At 48.3% G+C, this 18,505-nt stretch overlaps 1 protein-coding gene across 2 annotated transcripts in view; it reads right to left on the bottom strand.

The window, feature by feature from the left end:
• Positions 1-18,505, bottom strand: part of RAD51B (RAD51 paralog B) — a 683,490-nt gene that overhangs the window by 93,473 nt on the left and 571,512 nt on the right. Inside the window, exon 11 of one of the 2 annotated variants that reach the window (XM_059182416.1) lies at positions 4,063-5,008. The exons of the other annotated variant lie outside the window; for it this stretch is intronic. Coding sequence (XP_059038399.1) covers positions 4,815-5,008 — 194 coding nt within the window. The 3' untranslated portion in view covers positions 4,063-4,814. Of the gene's footprint in view, positions 1-4,062; positions 5,009-18,505 lie in introns of those variants that run through there. 2 annotated transcript variants of the gene reach the window in all.

Below are 18,505 nucleotides of genomic sequence, written 5' to 3'. Positions count from 1 at the left end.
CTGAACGAAGGAACGTGCATGCCGGTAAACAGAGGGGGATTTATACTGTGTGCAGGCCGAGGTGAGGTAGAAGCCCTCAGTTTTGCCTCCCTCATTCCTGAACCTTCTCACTCCCACCTCCAACCCCCCGAACCCCTCAGAGAACTTGGTTTTATTTGCCCAGCCGGGAAACGCAGCTGGAGGTGGCACCCAATACAGGTTTGGGGAATGAGGTCACGTTCCCTTTACCTTGCGGAGAACTGCAAGAGCTTTCAGTCCCCTAATCCATCCGCGCCTAAAATGAGGGGCCCTGTGAGCATGCGCCTACCGACTTCAGAGAGGGCCGTGGGGATGAAGATGTAATTAGAGCCTGTGAATGCTTTGTGCTTCCTGGATGAAAGACAACACTCTTAAGTTTTACTATCTACCTACTCTGCTTTTTTATTGTTCCAGTTCCCTTCTGTTTTTCCTTTTGGGGGTCTGTGTAAACTTTATTAGGTATTAATTTCAAAAAAGACCTCCTTGCACCTCAGAGAAGGATTTTATTTGGTGCCTCAGAGAATTTCTTTCCATAACCCGGACCCTCAAAGGATTCCTCTCAGTCAGGGTGAAAGCGGCCTGCGTGTATTCAGCTGCTCAGTTCAGTTCAATTTAACAAATATTTACGAAGCATCTACTAACATATGCCGAGCCCCGAGAGGCAGGGCAGGCCTGGGAAGAGGGGGAAGGTTGTGAACTTTGGAGCCAGGCCTCCTGAGGACTGAGCTCCAGCTTGGCAGCTCTGTGTGGTCCTTGGAGAGCCTTGGTCACTTCTTGGAATCTCTTGTTTCATCACCTGTAAAATGGAGATAATCCCATCCATCTCTTTGGGCAAAGTAATAAAAAGATCTAAATCTCACAGCGAGTAGTGGGTGGCAGGTCAGTAATTTCCAGCCGCCTACCCTCTCTTGGTCTCTGAAGAAGTGGGAGAGGAAATGCCTCTACCTTCATTTCTGTCTAGTCTACCCTGAGGCCCTCCGTCTAGTCCCTGTTCATCCATTTTGGAAAGAATGCCAGCTGGTTAAACCAGCAGTTCTGGAAAGTTCTCATCTCAGTTCTCCCCAGCCCTGCTGGGCAACCCATTTCCTCTAGAAATGGGACACATTTTCCCTCTACCTAAATACCTCCCAGGCCTCCACATTAGTATCCCCCTCCACCCTCCCTTCAAACCCATTCCCAGGAAGGAGAAGAAAAGAACTTTCCCATCCCTTTGAGAAGGAGAGCACAGTGGAAATGGCTTTGCTCTGCTGCACCCACTTCACGGTCTCCTGGGAAGGTGAGCTGCAGGCAGGGGGAGGGGCATGAGGCCATCAGGGTGGGCTGAGGTTGTCCAGTCCAGGCAGCACCAACACAGCACTCAAGGCAGGGCCTTTTCACAGATTCCTTCACTCCCCGGAAACAGCATGGAGGATGACCCTAGAATGTTCCCTGGCAGATACCACCGTACAGTCTGAGAGAAGTGCACTAAGCTGTCCACACGGGACCCTGTCGTGCCCTAATGAGGCTTCTCGCTGTTTCTCAGGTTGCCAGGGAGGAGAGTAGACACAAGGAAGCCCCGAATAGGCACTGAGAGGCCAACACGTAGGAACTTCAGCTTCCGAGGGGCTGAGCATCCCCCAGACTGCAGGGAGCACAGAGCTTGGAGGTGGCCTGTTCAGTCTGTTTGCTCTTTCAGAAGTGTGCTAGGGAAGCCAGGAGTTATTGTTTCCCCGAAAGGTAGGCACTCATCAGGTGGGTGGTCCTAGCATTTGCCCTGGGCTTTGATTCCCTCCCTGTTCTTTTCAGGACGACTGGGGGGGTTAGTTTCCCCGGCCCAGCAGCACTGGGGGGCTGGCTGCACCGTGCCCCCGTGCTGGGTTTTCCCACAGGCCCCCGCAAGGGCAGCCTGCTTGCCTCCAGAAAGCCCTGGGCGACCCGTGGCGGGGCGGGGGGGGGGGGGGGGGAAGGAGGGCTGCAGCTGTGTGCCCCCCCACCCCCGCCCACCGCCTGCAGCAGGCTTTGATCAGTTCTCCTGGGGGCTGTGTGCAGCCTGACCTCCCATCTCCAGTGCCTCTCAGGTGGAAAGTTCTGTTCAGCCTGTCTGTGTCTTCAAAGGCTCTCCCTCCTTCAGGCTGGGATGAGACTGATAATGGTTCTCAGTTTGCTGTCCTGTGATCTCCCAGCAGCCCCCATCCTTCCATTGACAGGCTTCTGCTTGTTTGCTTGGGCTGCTTTGGCCGAACTCAAACCACCTTTCTGGTTGAGGAAGCACATTGACATCCTCCCCCATTGAGGCGCCTTTGATGGCTCAGACGTGGCCTCCAGCCCAGACAAAGGTGACCGGGCCACCGCAGCTGGGCACCTGGTGAATCAGACTCTGGGCGTCGGGCAGGGCAGCCATTGGAGAGAGGCAAAGGACTCCCTCAGCCCGCACAGTTCGGAGGAACGCTCAGCTCTGCCCTTCCCGCCCCTAGGCCCCTGTAGCTTTCTGCCCCAGCTCCCTGCAGGAATCCAGCTGTGGGGACTGAGATGTGCGCCACCTGCGCCCATGTCTGGACCTGGCTCCGTGTCGGAGAGGCCTCGAGGCCCGCAGACGCCAGCTTCCCAAGAACCCGAGCTATTCGCTGTCTTGAGCTGCAGGCACCAGGCCAGCCAAATTCGGGAAGTTCCTTTTAGGGCCTATTATTTCCAATGGCTGTGGCCTTCTGGCCTTGGTTCTCAGCCCAAGGGGTAAACAACAGCTGAGCGGCTACTCCGGGGCCCACTTCCAGCACGCTTCCCACCCCTGCCGCTGACCCTGAGCCTGGGCCTCCCAGTCCCCTGCCCAGGGTGAAAGGACAAGGCCTGGGGGACCCAGGTGGCTGTCAGCGAGTCTGAGCAGGACTGCCACCTCACCAGAGGTCCAGGGGGCCTCAGAGCGGCGCGCTGAGCCTCCCTGTGTGAGGGGTTAGGCTGCATGCTGCCCTTCGGTTTCCTCATATTTAAAATGAGGGCGGCCAAGGGCAACAGGAGCGGTCAGGAGAGCATCCTTCTTCCCCAGCCTGATAGCACAGTGCTCTTCCTTCCTTTTGATCATACTCAAAACAACTGCGGCCCTAGAACAATGAGGCCGGGAGGAGGCCGGAGGGGATTTATTATGCTGTTGTCCTGTGGCACAGCCTCGCTTGACTTTATCTTGCACTGAGGTCTGCGTGGGAGGAAATCTGGCAGGCCCCTCGGTCACCTCCCTGCTCCTGCACTGCCTCCAACTCAGGACGCTGGAAGGCCCGGGAAGAAGCTGTCCTGCTAGCCCCGCCCCAGCCGAAGCAGCAGCCACAGGGAGATCAGTGCAGATCTCTCCCAAACTCCAGGACTCCGGGAAAGGCACAAGACTCCAGGTGTCAGGCCTGCCCAAGCCCATCCTGCCGGAGACGGGGCCCCACACAGTGTCCGTCCTGGGCAGACAGATGGGTTCGAGCAGAGCCTTGCTCTCCAACCAGCTTCCTCTCTCTTCTCCTGGTGGTGGTGGTGGGCGGGGGAGTTAGCTGGATGGGCTGTTTGTGGACTGTCCAGCGTCTCACACGGGTCACACGGGAGAGGCCCATTGAGTAGGGGTTTCATTCTGCCACCCCCTACCCCGGGCCCATGGCCGAGGTGGGAGAAAGGCTGGGAGCCTGGGGGCTGAGAGGATCTTGATCAGTATCAGTTGGGACTAGATTTTCCCGGAATGTGAATGTTTTGCTGTCCATCTGCTATTAGCAGGATCTAACCAGATCCTCACCCAAACTGTGCTGTCAATGGCGCTAATATTTAGAAAATAAACAAACCGTTCTCATTAGCCAGCTGGGCACGGAGGGGCACCTGAACAACCGTCTTCATGAGTCTGGAATCTTCTGTAATGCTGTGGATTCAGGTCTGGTATCGCCATCGTTCCCCGGATGGCCTTGAATAGGCTACGTGACCTCTCAGAGCCTCATATTACTCATCTGTAAGATGCGGATGAGAATACCAAACTCGTCGAATTGTTTTGAGAATCAAATGAGATAATAATGTATGTAAATCACATAGTCGGTATTAAAGGTTCTATAGAATATGGTCACTACTATTAACCACCATTTCAAATAATGTGAGGCTCTCACCTGACCTCCTCAGATCCTGAGTAGCATCCTCAAGTGAGCTGTGGGCCTCGCTCTCAGCCATGAGCCATGTGAATCCACAAGGATCTCAGGAGGAAACAGACATGTAGCCCAGAGCTGACAAAGTTTTCCTCAGACTCCAGCAGCAAATCTGGGCACTCGGCATGGTTTTCTAGATTCCCTCTCTTTGCTGTCACATCATCTCTTCCTGAAGCCCCATCGTATTAGTTTCCTAAAGTGGCCGCAACAAATTGTCACCAACCCGGTGTTGGAAAACAACAGAAATTTATTCCACCACAGCTTTGGAAGCCAGAAGTCCAAAACCAAGATGTCGGCAGGGCCATGCTCCCCTCAAAGGCTCTCGAGGAGAACATGTCCCTGCTTCTTCTGTCTGGTGGCTCCAACCATTCCTCAGCTTGGGGCTGCATGATTCCAGTCTCCACCTCTGTGCTCAAATGGCCTCTTTTTCCTGTGTCTCTCCCTTTGCGTGTCTCTTATAAGGACACTTGTAATTGGAGTTAGAGCCCACCTGGGTAATCCAGCATGATCTTATCTCAAGATCTTTAACTTAATCATATCTGTAAAGACCCTATTCCAAAGACAGTCAAACTCACAAGTTTCAAGGGTTGGGATGTAGACATGTCTTCTGGGGCTGCCATTTAGCCCACCACATCCATCTGCTCTGCAAAATGTCCCATTGGATTATGACTCAAGGGTCAAGACAAAGGCTTTCACTTGTAGCTGGTGACAAGGCTCACTCATGTCCATGTTGACATGACTGGCTCTCCACTTGGTCCCAAGAAAGAGGTGTGGTCCATCTTCGAAAGGTAATCTGGCTGTTGGTTCTTTGTTTCCTGGAGGGGAGTGAAGACAAGTTCCTCTTGGCCTGTGAAAAACTGAGAAGTATCTGTGTTCTAGGGCAGCATTTAAATCAGAACTGTGTAGCGGGGCTTCTTGCTCTTAGCCAGATACAGTGGGGTTGCAAAGTCTGCTATGCCTCTAAAGGCTTATGAGGGAGCTGTGAAGACCTACTTTGAACAGTGTGTGTTGAGTCTCCTTCCTGCCAAGCCCACTGGAAGCATTAATTCTCCCAGTGCTCATATCTTTCCCCTTCTTCCCTTCTCCTGAGGCCTTATACGCAGAGAACACACCCAGGAGACCCTACCCCTCTCTTTTCTTAAAAGCCTCCTCTGGCCATCCTCCCTTCTCAGGGCCATGCTCTGAGAGCTGCCCCCTGCTCTATTTCCTTCTTTAGCCCATGTTTGGCCATAAAGATCCATGTCTAACAGAAAGGACACTGTCCCAGGGCTTCCAAGCCTCTCTCTCAGGAAGGTCCTTCTTTCTAAATTGCTAATGCTTCAGCTATCAGACTGTGAGAGAAGAAAGATTATCATACAGCAGTATTTTTTATTCTTCCAATCAAATGATATTTATATATAGATTTAACACAGGCCTTGACTCCTTCCAAGTGGTTTCAGGAAAGAAACCAGCTCTATGCCTGTTTCTTCTACCAGTCCAGTTCAGTGAGGGTCTGCGGATGGCCTGGCCTTTCTCCTCCACAGTTACTATGAATAACTTTGCTTTTGTTGCTTTCTCTGTAAAGGTGTTCCTCCTCTTTCTGACTCACTGATGGTAATGGGTGCATGTGTAGAGTTCAGCCTTCATAAATATGGAAGCTCCAAACACTGGATCACGTACTAACAGAATTTAAGCTCAAGGTGGAGAGTCATTATGATCCAACAGTCTTTTGAGAGTGGGGCAGTTGTGACTCCCATAAGGACAAAATCTGACCTGTGCTTCTACATTGCTGGTGGCATGTAAAATCGTTCAGCCATTGAGGAAAATAGTATGACAGCTCTTCAAAGAGTTAAATATAGATTTATTCTATGACCCTGCCAGTCTACTCTTGCGTATATCCCCAAAGAATTGAAAAGAGTTCCTCAAATAGATACACGTGCATGCAAGCTCATAGCAGCACTATCAGATAGCCAAAAGGAGCAAACAGCCCAAATATCCACGAGTGGATGAATGGATGAGCAAAATGTGGTATGTCCATACAGTGGAATATTAGTCAGTCAAGAAAGAAGTGTAGTACTGAACCATGCTACAAGATGGACGAACCTCAGAAATATTCGAGTGAAAGAAGCCAGACCCAAAAGGTTACATACTGTATGTTTTTATTTACTAGAACTCTCCAGAATAGGTAAATCCATAGAGACAGAGTGGTAATTGGTAGTTTCTAGGAGTTGAGAGGAGGTGCAGGGGGTGGTGATTGGGGAGCATTGATTGATGCCCATGGGGTTTCCTTTCGGGGTGATAAAATGTTAGATACTGGTGGTGATTGCTTAACATTGTGAAGGTACTACTTGACCCTGAATTGTTTATACTTGAACATGTTTTGTGTTAGGTGAATTTCACCTTGATAAAGAGTTCAAATGTTAAAAAAAAAAAAAAAAAAAAAGCCGAGTAAAAGAAAAATCCGACTTTTGTGCTCTACGCACACAACAGCAGCCCCTGGTCTCACACTCACTTCACATGTCCTCCCTTCCTGGGCACACCTGTGGGCCCGTTCTCAGCGCCGGAACACCAGATAGGCTTCTGGTGCAGATTGCTGTCAAGATTGATCCTCCTTCTGAGGCACATCCTCTGAAATTCTATGGCTAGAGCTGAGTCTACACAGCAGCAACCAAATGTCTGAGCAGAGAACAATGGGTGTGGGTGAGAACACCTTAATCGCCAAACTGCTATTTCCCAATATTTTGTTTCTGTGGTGGCAACGTGGATTTTCTAAGCAAGAGTAAGAGGTTTGTACATTTCCCTGTCTTTAAGAATTTCTACAGGCTAGGAAGGCGAAGAACCCAAGCGACAAGATACCTAGAAAAAGAGAGTCAAGGCCTGCCTGAAGCGCATCCAGGGTTCTCTTCGAAACTATTGTTTGTTGAAGTTATGGGGGAAGAAAGTTCATGCTCCCATTGTATTTGTTCCAACCTCATTTAAGGAATAGGAAAGGACCTTTTCATTTCGTGTTTCCAGAACAGAGAAGATTTGGGACTTTAAGGAGAAAAATGCCTATCAAAGGAACTGGGGCCATGGGGACTTCCCCATATTAAGGGATAGAACGTTGGAAGTCTGATAACTGAGCTGTCATTCATCTGGGCCACTGGCTGGAGTAGTCAGAGGCGTCCAGTGCCTGTCCTGACAGCATCGGCAGCCCCGTGTGGAAGTGGGGCGCCCACACTGTGGGTATGTGGCCATAATGCGCATGCTCAGTCCTGAGCCCCCGGAATCAGTGCCCAAGGTGACAGAGAACGCCCCCCGGGGTTGGTAACATCTGAGCCCAGAATCGTAGGAAGATTGAGACAGGGGACCCGCCTACAGGCAAGGAAGTACAGCAGGTGCTTGGCGTATCTGGGGAAGTGGGTGTGTGATTCCCAGGAAGAGGGCCGCACGCATCTCTGGAACATATAGGAAAGGCTGGGAGTGACTGAGAGGTTGTCCTGGGAGAGGTGGGGAAGAGGGTGGGTTCCGGGAGGACCCCGGAGGCTTTAACTGGATTGGGGACCTTTCATTTCTTAAGCTGGGTGTTGGTTCAGGGAAACTCCTTATGCCTTTTTGTACGGATGAAATTGTCTCGACTTTCGATCTCTGTGGGAAAGCCCGTGACCCGCTGCAGCTCAGGAGCCCTTGCAAGCTTTGAGCTTCGGAGCTTCCCACTGCGGGGGCACGAAAGCTGCTATTTTGTTACTCCCTTTGCCAAGGTCTGTCTCCCAGGCAACACCTCCACAGAAAAAAGCAGGACAGAGAGCTTGACCCTCCCAGCCCTGGGGCGTGCAGTTCCTGGAACTGACTGTTTCCCATTTAGGGAAGTGGGAAGAGAGAGGAACAAGTCTAAGCCCCATTTTGTGTCCTCAGGGACAGCTTATATGCCCCTCGATGGACACTGCCCCAAGTTCTTTTTCAAGTGAATTTCCCTTCAGCTACACTGTTTGCTTTTCCTGCCAGCGCATCCTGCCCCCTCCGGAGTGGTCCCGAGGAGGAGACCCAGCCCCTGCCTTCCTGGTGTGCAGAGCTTAGAACAAGAGCCCTCTGCCCATCGGACATCCTTACCATTTCCAGCTATTGAGTGTAATCAGGTGTGCCAGGATCTGATTTCAAAGCCCAGATCCAAGGGGCTCGGAGGAATCCTTTCTCCCTGTTGCTCCAGCGGGAGACAAAGGGGACTGAACAAACAGGATATGCTGAAGCTGCACAGAGCATGGCCTTAGCAAGACCGCCGGCCGGCCAGGCGGGAGGCAGGGCTGGACCCGACAGCCCCGGAGCTGGGGACTTGGCATGCGCAGTTGATCATGTCCCAGAGAGAGAGAAGTAAGGAGCAAGACAGGAGGAGCAGACCCTCGGATCCCTCTGACAGCCTCTCTGGAGAATGTTTCCTTAGGGATAGTCATGCTCTTACAGGGTCTGGGGAGTTACCGAGTCCCTGCCTACTGGAAAATCCTGACTTGGACCATACACCTGGCAGAAGCTGTTAGCATTTCCAGAAATTGTGGGGTGGGAGAGAAGTGAAACTCAGGGATCTACAAACAAGTCAGAACTGATGGGGGGTATAATTGTGGGGGAAAACACATCGGTCACAGCCCCATATTTGGGTCCTGGTGATTCCCTGTGTCTCTGTCCTTATTTCTGTCTCTTTTACCCCAGACTCTGATTGCTGGACTTGCAAACTTATATCTGGTGAACTCTCTCAGTCATGAACTTGACAAAAGAGTCCAAAGTCATCCTGGAGAACAGAACCCTTCTTAGGAGGGTAGTTCCTCTTCTCCCTCCTACTGCCCAGTTTTATATGGGAGAAATCAGAGTTTAAAATAATATTCATCGGGCACCTGCGTGGCTCAGCTGGTTAAGCCTTTGCCTTCAGCTCAGGTCATGATCCCAGGGGCCTGGGATTAAGCCCCGCATCAGGATCCCTACTCAGTGGAGAGTCTGCTTCTCCTTCTCCCTCTGCTACTCCCCCTATTTCTGCTCTCTCTGTCAAATAAATAAAATCTTTAAAAAATAAAATAATATGTATCAAGACCAGATTTAAAAGCAAACAAAGGTCATTGAAGGCAACGAGAGTAGGAAGCCACTTATGCTGGAAGGGGAGAAGCTTCTGGGTTAGGCTCACTCCCCTGACCAACAGCGGAACTTAATGTTACTGCCCTCAGTTCACCATCTTTCAAAGATACGGTCACTGGCACTTTCATTCAGGGGTAGTTGGAATATTGCTACAGGTACTCCTGGTTCTTCCAGGCCCTGGGGGACACACGTCACATTCTGTGGATGAGGCAGGAAGGACAAATGTCCTCCAGGACACAGGGTGGTCCCACACAACTGGAGAACTATGACAGCCTTTTACTAATAGAGCAGCACTGGTGGAATTGGTTATTTCCAACACTCAACTCAACCCTGAGCCTGTCCGACCTAGAGTCTTCGAACATAAACCTTACAGAAAGAGTATCTGAGAGGGAGTAGCAGATTCTAAAGGTCATTGTTGGCTCTAGATGAAATAAAAAGCCTCCAGAAAATGAAAACCTGCATAACATCTATAGCTCATCGTTGTCTCTAAAGCAGCTCTGAAATAAACTCAAAAGTTTCCAAGAGACATTTTAATCTGGCATAAAACATCAGATTTATGGAGATGCATCGGTTTATGGAGGGGTGATGTTCTGGGACCTGGAGATTCAAAGACTGCCTCTCAGATAAAATAGGTCTGGCCATATACTAAGTTGCTTTGCCCTGTGTGGTATAAATAGTTGGCATTTGCCAAGAAGGGCTAAGAAAGAAAATCACAGCTTGGAGTGGGTATATGGAAGGCACAATGGACATGCCGGTTAGAAATGATTTCTGTTTATGTGGAGACAACATGATCAGAGCTTTTCCTTAGTTAGGTGGCCAGAGTGAAAACTGAGTGTGGGGGGGAGGTTCCTCAGGGGGAATTCTAGCTACATTAAATGAACTAACGAGGGCCTGTTTGGGAGGGGGCAGGGGGAAACCAGCAGACACATCCAGATATTTCTTAAAGGGAGAGACTTGAGGAATCCATCACTCCACTCATCAGCAAACGACCTTCCCGAAGAATTTGAATTCTAGAGAGACCTCGAGCACAAAATTGCAATGTCTTTCAGAACTTGATTTGTGATTCAAGATGAACTGCTGCTAACTCTGGGGTTACTCAGGTGGAGAGGGTGGGAACGACAAGGTTCATTCATCAAAAGGTGGCAGGAGAGCCCTCCGGGTGGTGACTGAACGAAGGGAGAAGGTGAGCCCAGGTGGAGAAGAGAAAGCCAGGAAGAAAAGAAACACCCTTTCTCTCATCTTCTGGCGTGGCCAGGAGATAGATCTGCTTGAGGGAAGTGCAGGGGTCTGGTCTAACCCGAATTCTCGCTCAGAACCAGAGGGACTGGAGCTTGTTCGAGTAGAACTGAAATCCTTCCTCTGCCACTCACTAGTTGACTGACATTAAACAAGCTACCTAGCCTGAACTTTGGCCCCTCACTTGTAGGATGGGGTTAGTGGTACCTGCCTCAGAGGGCTGTTAGGGAAACAAGTGAGTATTTATTGAGCACCTTATATGTGCCAGGTCTGGTGTCAGATACTGGAGAGACCATGGTGAAAGGGCTGACAGATTCATGAGATCACTTGTGTCGTGAACTGGGTGCAGACCCTGCCTAGCATATAGTAGCTGATCAACAAAGTCTTTATCAGTGTTTTCCAGCCTAAGATGATTACAGTCATTTTGTATGAAGAGAAGGCAGACAGGCAAGACTTTGCTGAGTAGTGATGGTGGAGCTGAGACTTGAATGACAGCAAGGATCTAGTCCTGGGATCTACTCCCCCTCCCCCCAAACCTTTTCCAATCTACCATCTGGGCATCTGCTGTGTGCAAATGGTTTTGCCAGGCCCTTGGGACTGACATGACACAGCACTTTGTAGCTTCAAACTGGCTTTCCATGTCAGAACAAATGTCAGAAGTTTTCAAATTTTTCCTTGGAGCAAGTTATTCCATGGAGATCCTGCAGGGATGGTGGGAGAGATTTTGAATTCATATTCCCTATGACTAGAGCAGTCCTTCTTCGATTGGTTTTATAGCCTGGACCTCTAAGAAAAAGCCAACTATTTACTGAGTGTCCTTGATGTGCTGCTTTAGGGTACTCAGTGAGCAAGTCCGTGATGCCTGGCCTCCAGAGCTTATACTGTAGCAGGGAAGACACACAGGGATGGGTAAACATACTGGGTTATTTATTACGTTGCATGGTGATGCGTGCTTTGGGAGAGGAAACGTAGAACAAGATGGGGTAAGGGGTGTAGGCTGTAATTTAAACAAGGGAGGTCTCATGGAGAGGTGATATTTTGGCAAAAAGTTAAAGGTAAGGGAGTCATGCTCCTATCTGGGAATGGAGGTGAGGGCATCAGCTATGGGACTGTCTTGGGGGAACAGGATCCCCCAAGGAGTTTGAAGTATAAAGTCCATTAGGGGAAGCCTGTTTGATGATGAGAGGAAAAGCAAAGAGAACGGGTGACCATAGCTGGTGAATAAGGGGGAGTGACAGGAGATGGGATGGCAGGTGCTGGTGGGCACATTGGGTTCTAAGGGACAGTGGAGAGACTCTGTTTTCAGTCTGAGTAAAAGGGAGCCACTTCAGAGATTTGAGCAGAGGAATAGCATGATCTAATTTAAGTCTTACAACTACGGCATGGGTCACTGCATTAACCCAGGTTCAGGCCACCAGTGAAGGTTGGAAAACCACCCATTTATCTACATGGTCATCCCTATGGCCCCTTGGAGCAAAGACTGGGCAGATTACATCTATGCCCATTTTACACATTGCGAAAGTATGACTCAGGGGGGTCATGGGGGTCCTCTGAGGGCACACAGCTGGAATGTGGTGGGCTGGGGATTGAAGACCTGCGGCCTCTCATGACTTGGTCTTGGATGGGTTGCAGTCATTCCACTGTCCTCCTGTCTCTCGTGTCCTTGAGAACTGCCTCAGTGCAGACAGAAGACCACCCACGTTTTACTTGGTTTTTCAAAATTCGTATTTTATTTACTAAAGATACACATTAAAAAACTTAGTTGTCCCTTAGGGTTTAAAGTTCACCTTTACAAATCTTATTTTACTCTAGTTATAAATCACAGATGCTCAAGAAGAGTTTGTGACGTCCTTACATTTCAAAAGCCCCTTCCCTGTCTTATGCTTTAACAATGAACCCAATACACTCCACCTAGTACATCGCACAACATGTATCCCACGGTAAATCATGCCAGAAAGGAAGAGAGAGCCCTGTTGGAGTTCTGGGCCAGACGTGACCGTGACCCCAGGCCTTGGTGGGAGGCGGGGGCAGACTTCCTGCCAGGCACCCTGTTGCTGGCCAGGGTACCATGACAGATGATTCAAGAGGCACCTGGATAAAGGAAGAAAAGGAAAGCCTTTCTCTTTCTCTATTCCTTGTCTCCCTTTTTACCCTACTCTAGAGAAGCTTTGTGAGGGCAAAGTCGCAGGATGATAAGCAGAGGCTCAAGGGGCAGCTTCCCAGCATAGACTCTCCAAGCCCCTCTCCCCCTCTGTCCACTGTCTACACCCCTCACCCCGCCCTCAGTGCATTGCTGCTCTTCTAACTCCTCTGCCCTCCCTCTCCCTCCCGTGACTCCAGTCTTTCCGGGTCACCCTCCCTCGAGCCTTGTGAGCTCTCCGCCCTCCCCCTCCCCCCTTCCCTGTGTGTCCTTCCAAACCCACACTCTTTGTTGCTGAATTCAAGGTTCTCAATACAATAAAGCTTTGATGATTAGCCCCGATTGAGAAGGAATGTCAGCTTAAATTAATGAAGGGTCTGAATAATAGAATTTTAAAGCAAAGTTTAGTTGCTTTCACATTTGTAAGACATCCTTTCCACAGGGAGAAGCCTTCTCATTCAAATGCAGTAAAAGCTAATGCTGAGAAATGGGGCAATATGTCTTAGAGACTCTTTTAAATGCTTTAACAGAAAGGGCCCCTATAATTGGCATATACTTTCTTTGAATCTGAGTGTTTCTGCTCCTAAAACCTTTCATTTTTAGCAGGCAACATTTCTTTTTATCACTGATTTCACTAGGCTTCTCTCAGATTTCCCACAGTTTCAATTCCTGAATTCTTTATGACAGAGACATTTCCACATGGAAGGCCTCTAAACATTTTAAATTTTCAACTTCATAACCAATACATGAACACGTTCTTGTTTGAAAAAAATTGAAACCTTAGAAATAACAATAAGTGATAGCCTTATAAATCATACAAGATTTCATGTCCCAGTTTATATTACCTTAAGGTGGTAACAATGTATGATCCTGCACAAAAATCCCTTTTCAGGGGTCCCATCCAAAGGGGAACCACCTACATCTGAATGGGTCTTGATTTCTTGTAAAAATAAGGCATGAGGTAGGTAAAGCCCCACGCTTTTCCATGTCTCCCATTCAGTACCACTGGTGCCTCGATCCATTCCAATTTCCATACTCCCGAAAGGAACACTCACCAAGATGAAATGAATAAGGCAAATGGCAACCATGATTAAGTCTAGATAAGGGTACTTGGGTGTTCAGTATGCTATTTTCGCTACTTTCCTGAATGCTTTAACTTTTCATAATAATAAAAGAAAGACTTACCAAATGCTAATAGCAAAACAGCCAAATCATTCTTGGAAGAGAAAGAAACTGGTTCTGGTTAATGCTATCCTCCTCTTCGTAGGGATTCCTAGCCTAGCACTGGGCAAGGCTGAGCCTTACTTACAGGTACAGTAACAGAAGAAGTGCATGGTGTACTTCTTGGCAATGCGTCCACATCTGTAAGCCCTTTCATATATTTTCTTCTTTTTCTCTGGGGGATAGGTAAGGCAAGTGTTGTTCCCATTTTCCAGATGAGGAAACAAAAGATTTGGTGACACTAGCTAATAATACTGGCTATGCAATTGTGGGGTCATGGGGAAGCTCTATTTTTAATTTCTTGAGGAATCTCCACACTGTTCTCCGAAGTGGCTGCACCAACTTGCATTCCCACCAACAGTGTAAGAGGGTTCCCCTTTCTCCACATCTTCTCCAACACATGTTGTTTCCTGTCTTGCTAATTTTGGCCATTCTTACTGGTGTAAGGTGGTATCTCAATGTGGTTTTAATTTGAATCTCCCTGATGGCTAGTGATGATGAACATTTTTTCATGTGTCTGATAGCCATTTGTTTGTCTTCATTGGAGAAGTGTCTGTTCATATCTTCTGCCCATTTTTTATTACGGTTATCTGTTTTGTGTGTGTTGAGTTTGAGGAGTTCTTTATAGATCCTGGATATCAACCTTTTGTCTGTACTGTCATTTGCAAATATCTTCTCCCATTCCGAGGGTCACCTCTTTGTTTTGTTGACCGTTTCCTTTGCTGTGCAGAAGCTTTTGATCTTGATGAAGTCCCAAAAGTTCATTTTCGCTTTTGTTTCCTTTGCCTTTGCAATTGCACTGCTGGGTATTTACCCCCAAAATACAGATGTAGTGAAAAGAATGGCCATCTGTACCCCAATGTTTATAGCAGCAATGGCCACAGTCACCAAACTGTGGAAAGAACCAAGATGCCTTTCAATGGACAAATGGATACGGAAGATTTGGTCCATATACACTATGGAGTATTGTGCCTCCATCAGAAAGGATGAATACCCAACTTTTGTAGCAACATGGATGGGACTGTTAGAGATTATGCTGAGTGAAATAAGTCAAGCAGAGAGAGTAAATTATCATATGGTTTCACTTATTTGTGGAGCATAACAAATAACATGGAGGACATGGAGAGATGGAGAGGAGAAGGGAGTTGAGGGAAATTGGAGGGGGCGGTGAACCATGAGAGACTATGGACTCTGAAAAACAACCTGAGGGTTTGAAGGGGCAGAGGGTGGGAGGTTGGGGGAAACAGGTGGTGGGTATTAGGGAGGGCATGTATTGCATGGAGCACTGGGTGTGGTGCAAAAACAATGAATACTGTTTCACTGAAAAGAAATTAAAAAAAAAAATGCTGGCTCTGTTGCTGTTTTCTTACTGGGGCAGCAGCCACTGTTCTAGGCACCTGGCACTGTTCTAGGCATCCACAGGTATTAACTAATTTTACAACAACTCGGAGTCCCATGTGTAAGCTGCTTAAGATTGCAAAACTAAGTAGTGGGCTGAAATACAAGCCCAGGCAGCGTACTCATGAGCTAGAACTCTTAAACGGCTCCATCCTCACGTGATGGCATGACAGATGTCTTTCTAGTGGTCCAAGAGTGGAAATCTGACAGCCTCCAGGCTTCACTCAGACTGGAAATGTGCTGATTTGGTCCATCGAGTATTTTACAATGTTTGAATTAATTGCTGTAATTTAAAAATGTATTTAAAGATAGATTTCATCAGAAAATCCAGATTTCTTGCTCTCTTGAAAAATCAGACATACTGACAACATTAGGCTGGCATCCCATAACATGGTAATTGGCTGGAACTAAGTATACATGGCCCCTGTAGACAGGGCATGCTCTTTCCAATTTGCCCATTCCCCACTATTACCTATTATTGCACCTGGCCACTTCTTGCAACTCTGTTACCTAATGTGAGCATTTGAGGCTGCAATCCCTGCACTGTAAAAATCTACACCCCCAAAGAAGTAGACTGTAATGTCCATCCTGGTGGCAACAACACGCTGCCTAATTCATAGATTCATCCATCTGTCTATCCATCCAACCATCTCTTCATGTATCCAAATGCCATCTTTTTGCTCTGCCTACCTCAGCTACCCTCCCTACCTAGCTCAGCCATTCTCAAACTGACTGTACAGAGTCCCATCTGCCATTTCCTGACCAGTGTCTACTATTCTCCTTCCCAGAAGGGCAGTGTCAGAGGATGGGAGATGATCTGTTGAGGAAAAGTTATGGCAGCTCTTATGGACTGAACAGTGTCACCCCCCACTACCATCACCAAATTCATATGTTGACATCTTAATCCCCAATAGACTGCGCTTGGAGATGGGCCTTTAAAGGGAGACAATTAGGATTAAATGAAGTCATAAGAGCAGGATCTTAATCCAAGTAGACTGGTGTCATAAGAAGAGGAAGAGACACTTAGAGCCCACACATGTGAGGAACCATGGGAGGACACTGTGGGGAGAGAGGACTCAGGAGAAACCAAACTCACTGGCACCTTGATCTTAGACTTCCAGTCTCCAGAAGTGTGATAAAATAAATTTCTGTTCTTTAAGCTATTTTGGGTGGTATTCTGTAATGGCAGCCTTAGCAGACTAATAGAGCAGGAAACCATTTTTCATGTGTCCCCCACCTTCCCTTCCACCTCCTCAGCCCTTAGTCCTTTTCCCCTGCACAGACTAATCACCTGACACCCAAAGCCATTTGGACTAGTTACTAAGAGAAGTCGTCAGCAATCCCAGTTAAGAAGGTCTGCTATTTCTCCAGTGGTGTAAACACAACCATTGGGATGGGCTGAGAGGCTGGGGAGAGTGTGGGAAGATGTCATTAAAGAATTCTGTCTGTGAGATGCACTCAGGACATTTCACTAAATCCTGTGTACCTGAAATAGGGAGAAGCTGCCCGAGTGCACAGCACAAGGGGACTCTGGAGCTGAGATGTGGACATGGAAAGTATTAGTAAAACCTAGGATGCCTTAAGAAACATTGAGAGGCACAAGTCCGTCCAGCTAGTTGGCTGGTTTTAACAAGTTGGTTTTTTTCCTGGACAGTCTGAGTCCAGCTTAGACAGTGATGGTCAGAATGATTACTGCAAAATTGGCTTCATCCTAAGGCTTCCTATGGGTTTCCTCCAGGTGTTCTCGTTAGAGAGGCTTAGGTTATTAACACAAAGATAGGTGGTTGCTGATTAACCCCAGAAGGGCCTCGAGGACTGGGAGAAAGCCAAACTGGCTTCTGCTCCATCTCTCCAACAGCTTTCAAGCTGTTAGAGTGGTAATGACTGTGGAGTTGGACGGTGGTATTGGAGAGAGATGCTGGACAAACAAACCCCAGATGGGTTTTCAGATCCCAGGGGACAGACAACGGCAATAGATTTCAACCTTAGATCCTAAATGGAATGAGCAGAGATCTGGATGTCATCCAGAGGAACTGGCTCTAGAATCCCAGAGCAGCAGGTTTAGAAACACCATTGGAGTGACCTTCCCCGCCATCATAGGCTCCTAGGGAAACTGCACTTTTGGTCGGTAGATAAAAGCTGGAACAAGGTTTGACGAATGATTTAATCAACACTGACATACCCAGAGCTCAGGAAAGGGCAGGGAAATCCAGGGCTGTTTAGACTTGCCTCTAATTCACTTCTAGCCTCACAGCCACTGAAAAGAATACAGAGATGCTGACATTTGAATGTAGGTGTCTGGGGTTAGCCTTTTAACCAACTGATATGGTATAAAGGCAATGGTCTCTACTGAGTAAAAGGCTAAGCCCAGTGTCGTAATTCAGTTCTCTCCCAGTCCTCTCCTTGATGTGTGAATTCACACAATGCATCATTTCTCTGACTCAGATGAAACAGGGCAATGCCACGCACAACCAGTCCTCTAAAAATATCAGGGAGATTTGTGAAAACTGCCAGTGAAGAGCTTTGGGCATACTGGGAGAACACGACTGGCAAAGACCTTATCTACCCAGACTCCTTCACTTGTGTTCTAGACCATATTTTGAAAGTAAATTGCTTGGGACTGGATATTTGAGACTCTGGGACCAGGGCTCCATGAGGCCTGAGGTTGGGGGCCTGGGGAAATGCAGAAGTCTTAGACAGGAACTAGGGATCCTTGCAGGGGTCAGAAAAAGCTCTGGGGAATTAGCAGAGCCAGACTATCTTCCTGCTCTGCTCCATCTGGGTCCCTTGATGGAAGTTTCTCATGCTTCTGCTGATGTTTGATTTTTGGGGAAAGGGAAACTATTCCAAAGATCAAGAGAAAGAGGAAAGGTACCTGAGTCCCATGGTGAGAATGGGAATTTTTTTTGGCTGAGAAAGGATTTTATTTCCATCCCTCCTTCCATGCCTTTCTCCAATCTTCCTTATATTCTCAAATACATTTTAAGAGCTCTTCCTCCCTACTTGCTAGTCCTATACCTCTGTGATCGCACACTTCAACAGGGTGAGAGGAAGGATGCTGGATCAGGAGTTGGTGGGTGAGCAATGATAGGAGCCCGGGCTGTGCCTGGAGAGCAGGCCTACAGTGATGAGATGGGGGGACGAAGAAGCAAGAGAGAATGAGTATCTGCAGCGATCCCATTAAGGGTTCAAAGAGCCCACTAAGGCCCATCACATCTTCAGCCCCTCACAGACCCTCTGAAGGAAGCTGCCTTGCCCCACCTTCTGCAACTTGGGCAGACAT

The sequence above is a fragment of the Mustela lutreola genome, chromosome 7, assembly GCF_030435805.1.
Source record: "Mustela lutreola isolate mMusLut2 chromosome 7, mMusLut2.pri, whole genome shotgun sequence".
In the NCBI taxonomy this organism is placed as follows: domain Eukaryota; kingdom Metazoa; phylum Chordata; class Mammalia; order Carnivora; family Mustelidae; genus Mustela; species Mustela lutreola.
This window is presented reverse-complemented; position numbering and strand designations above follow the sequence as displayed.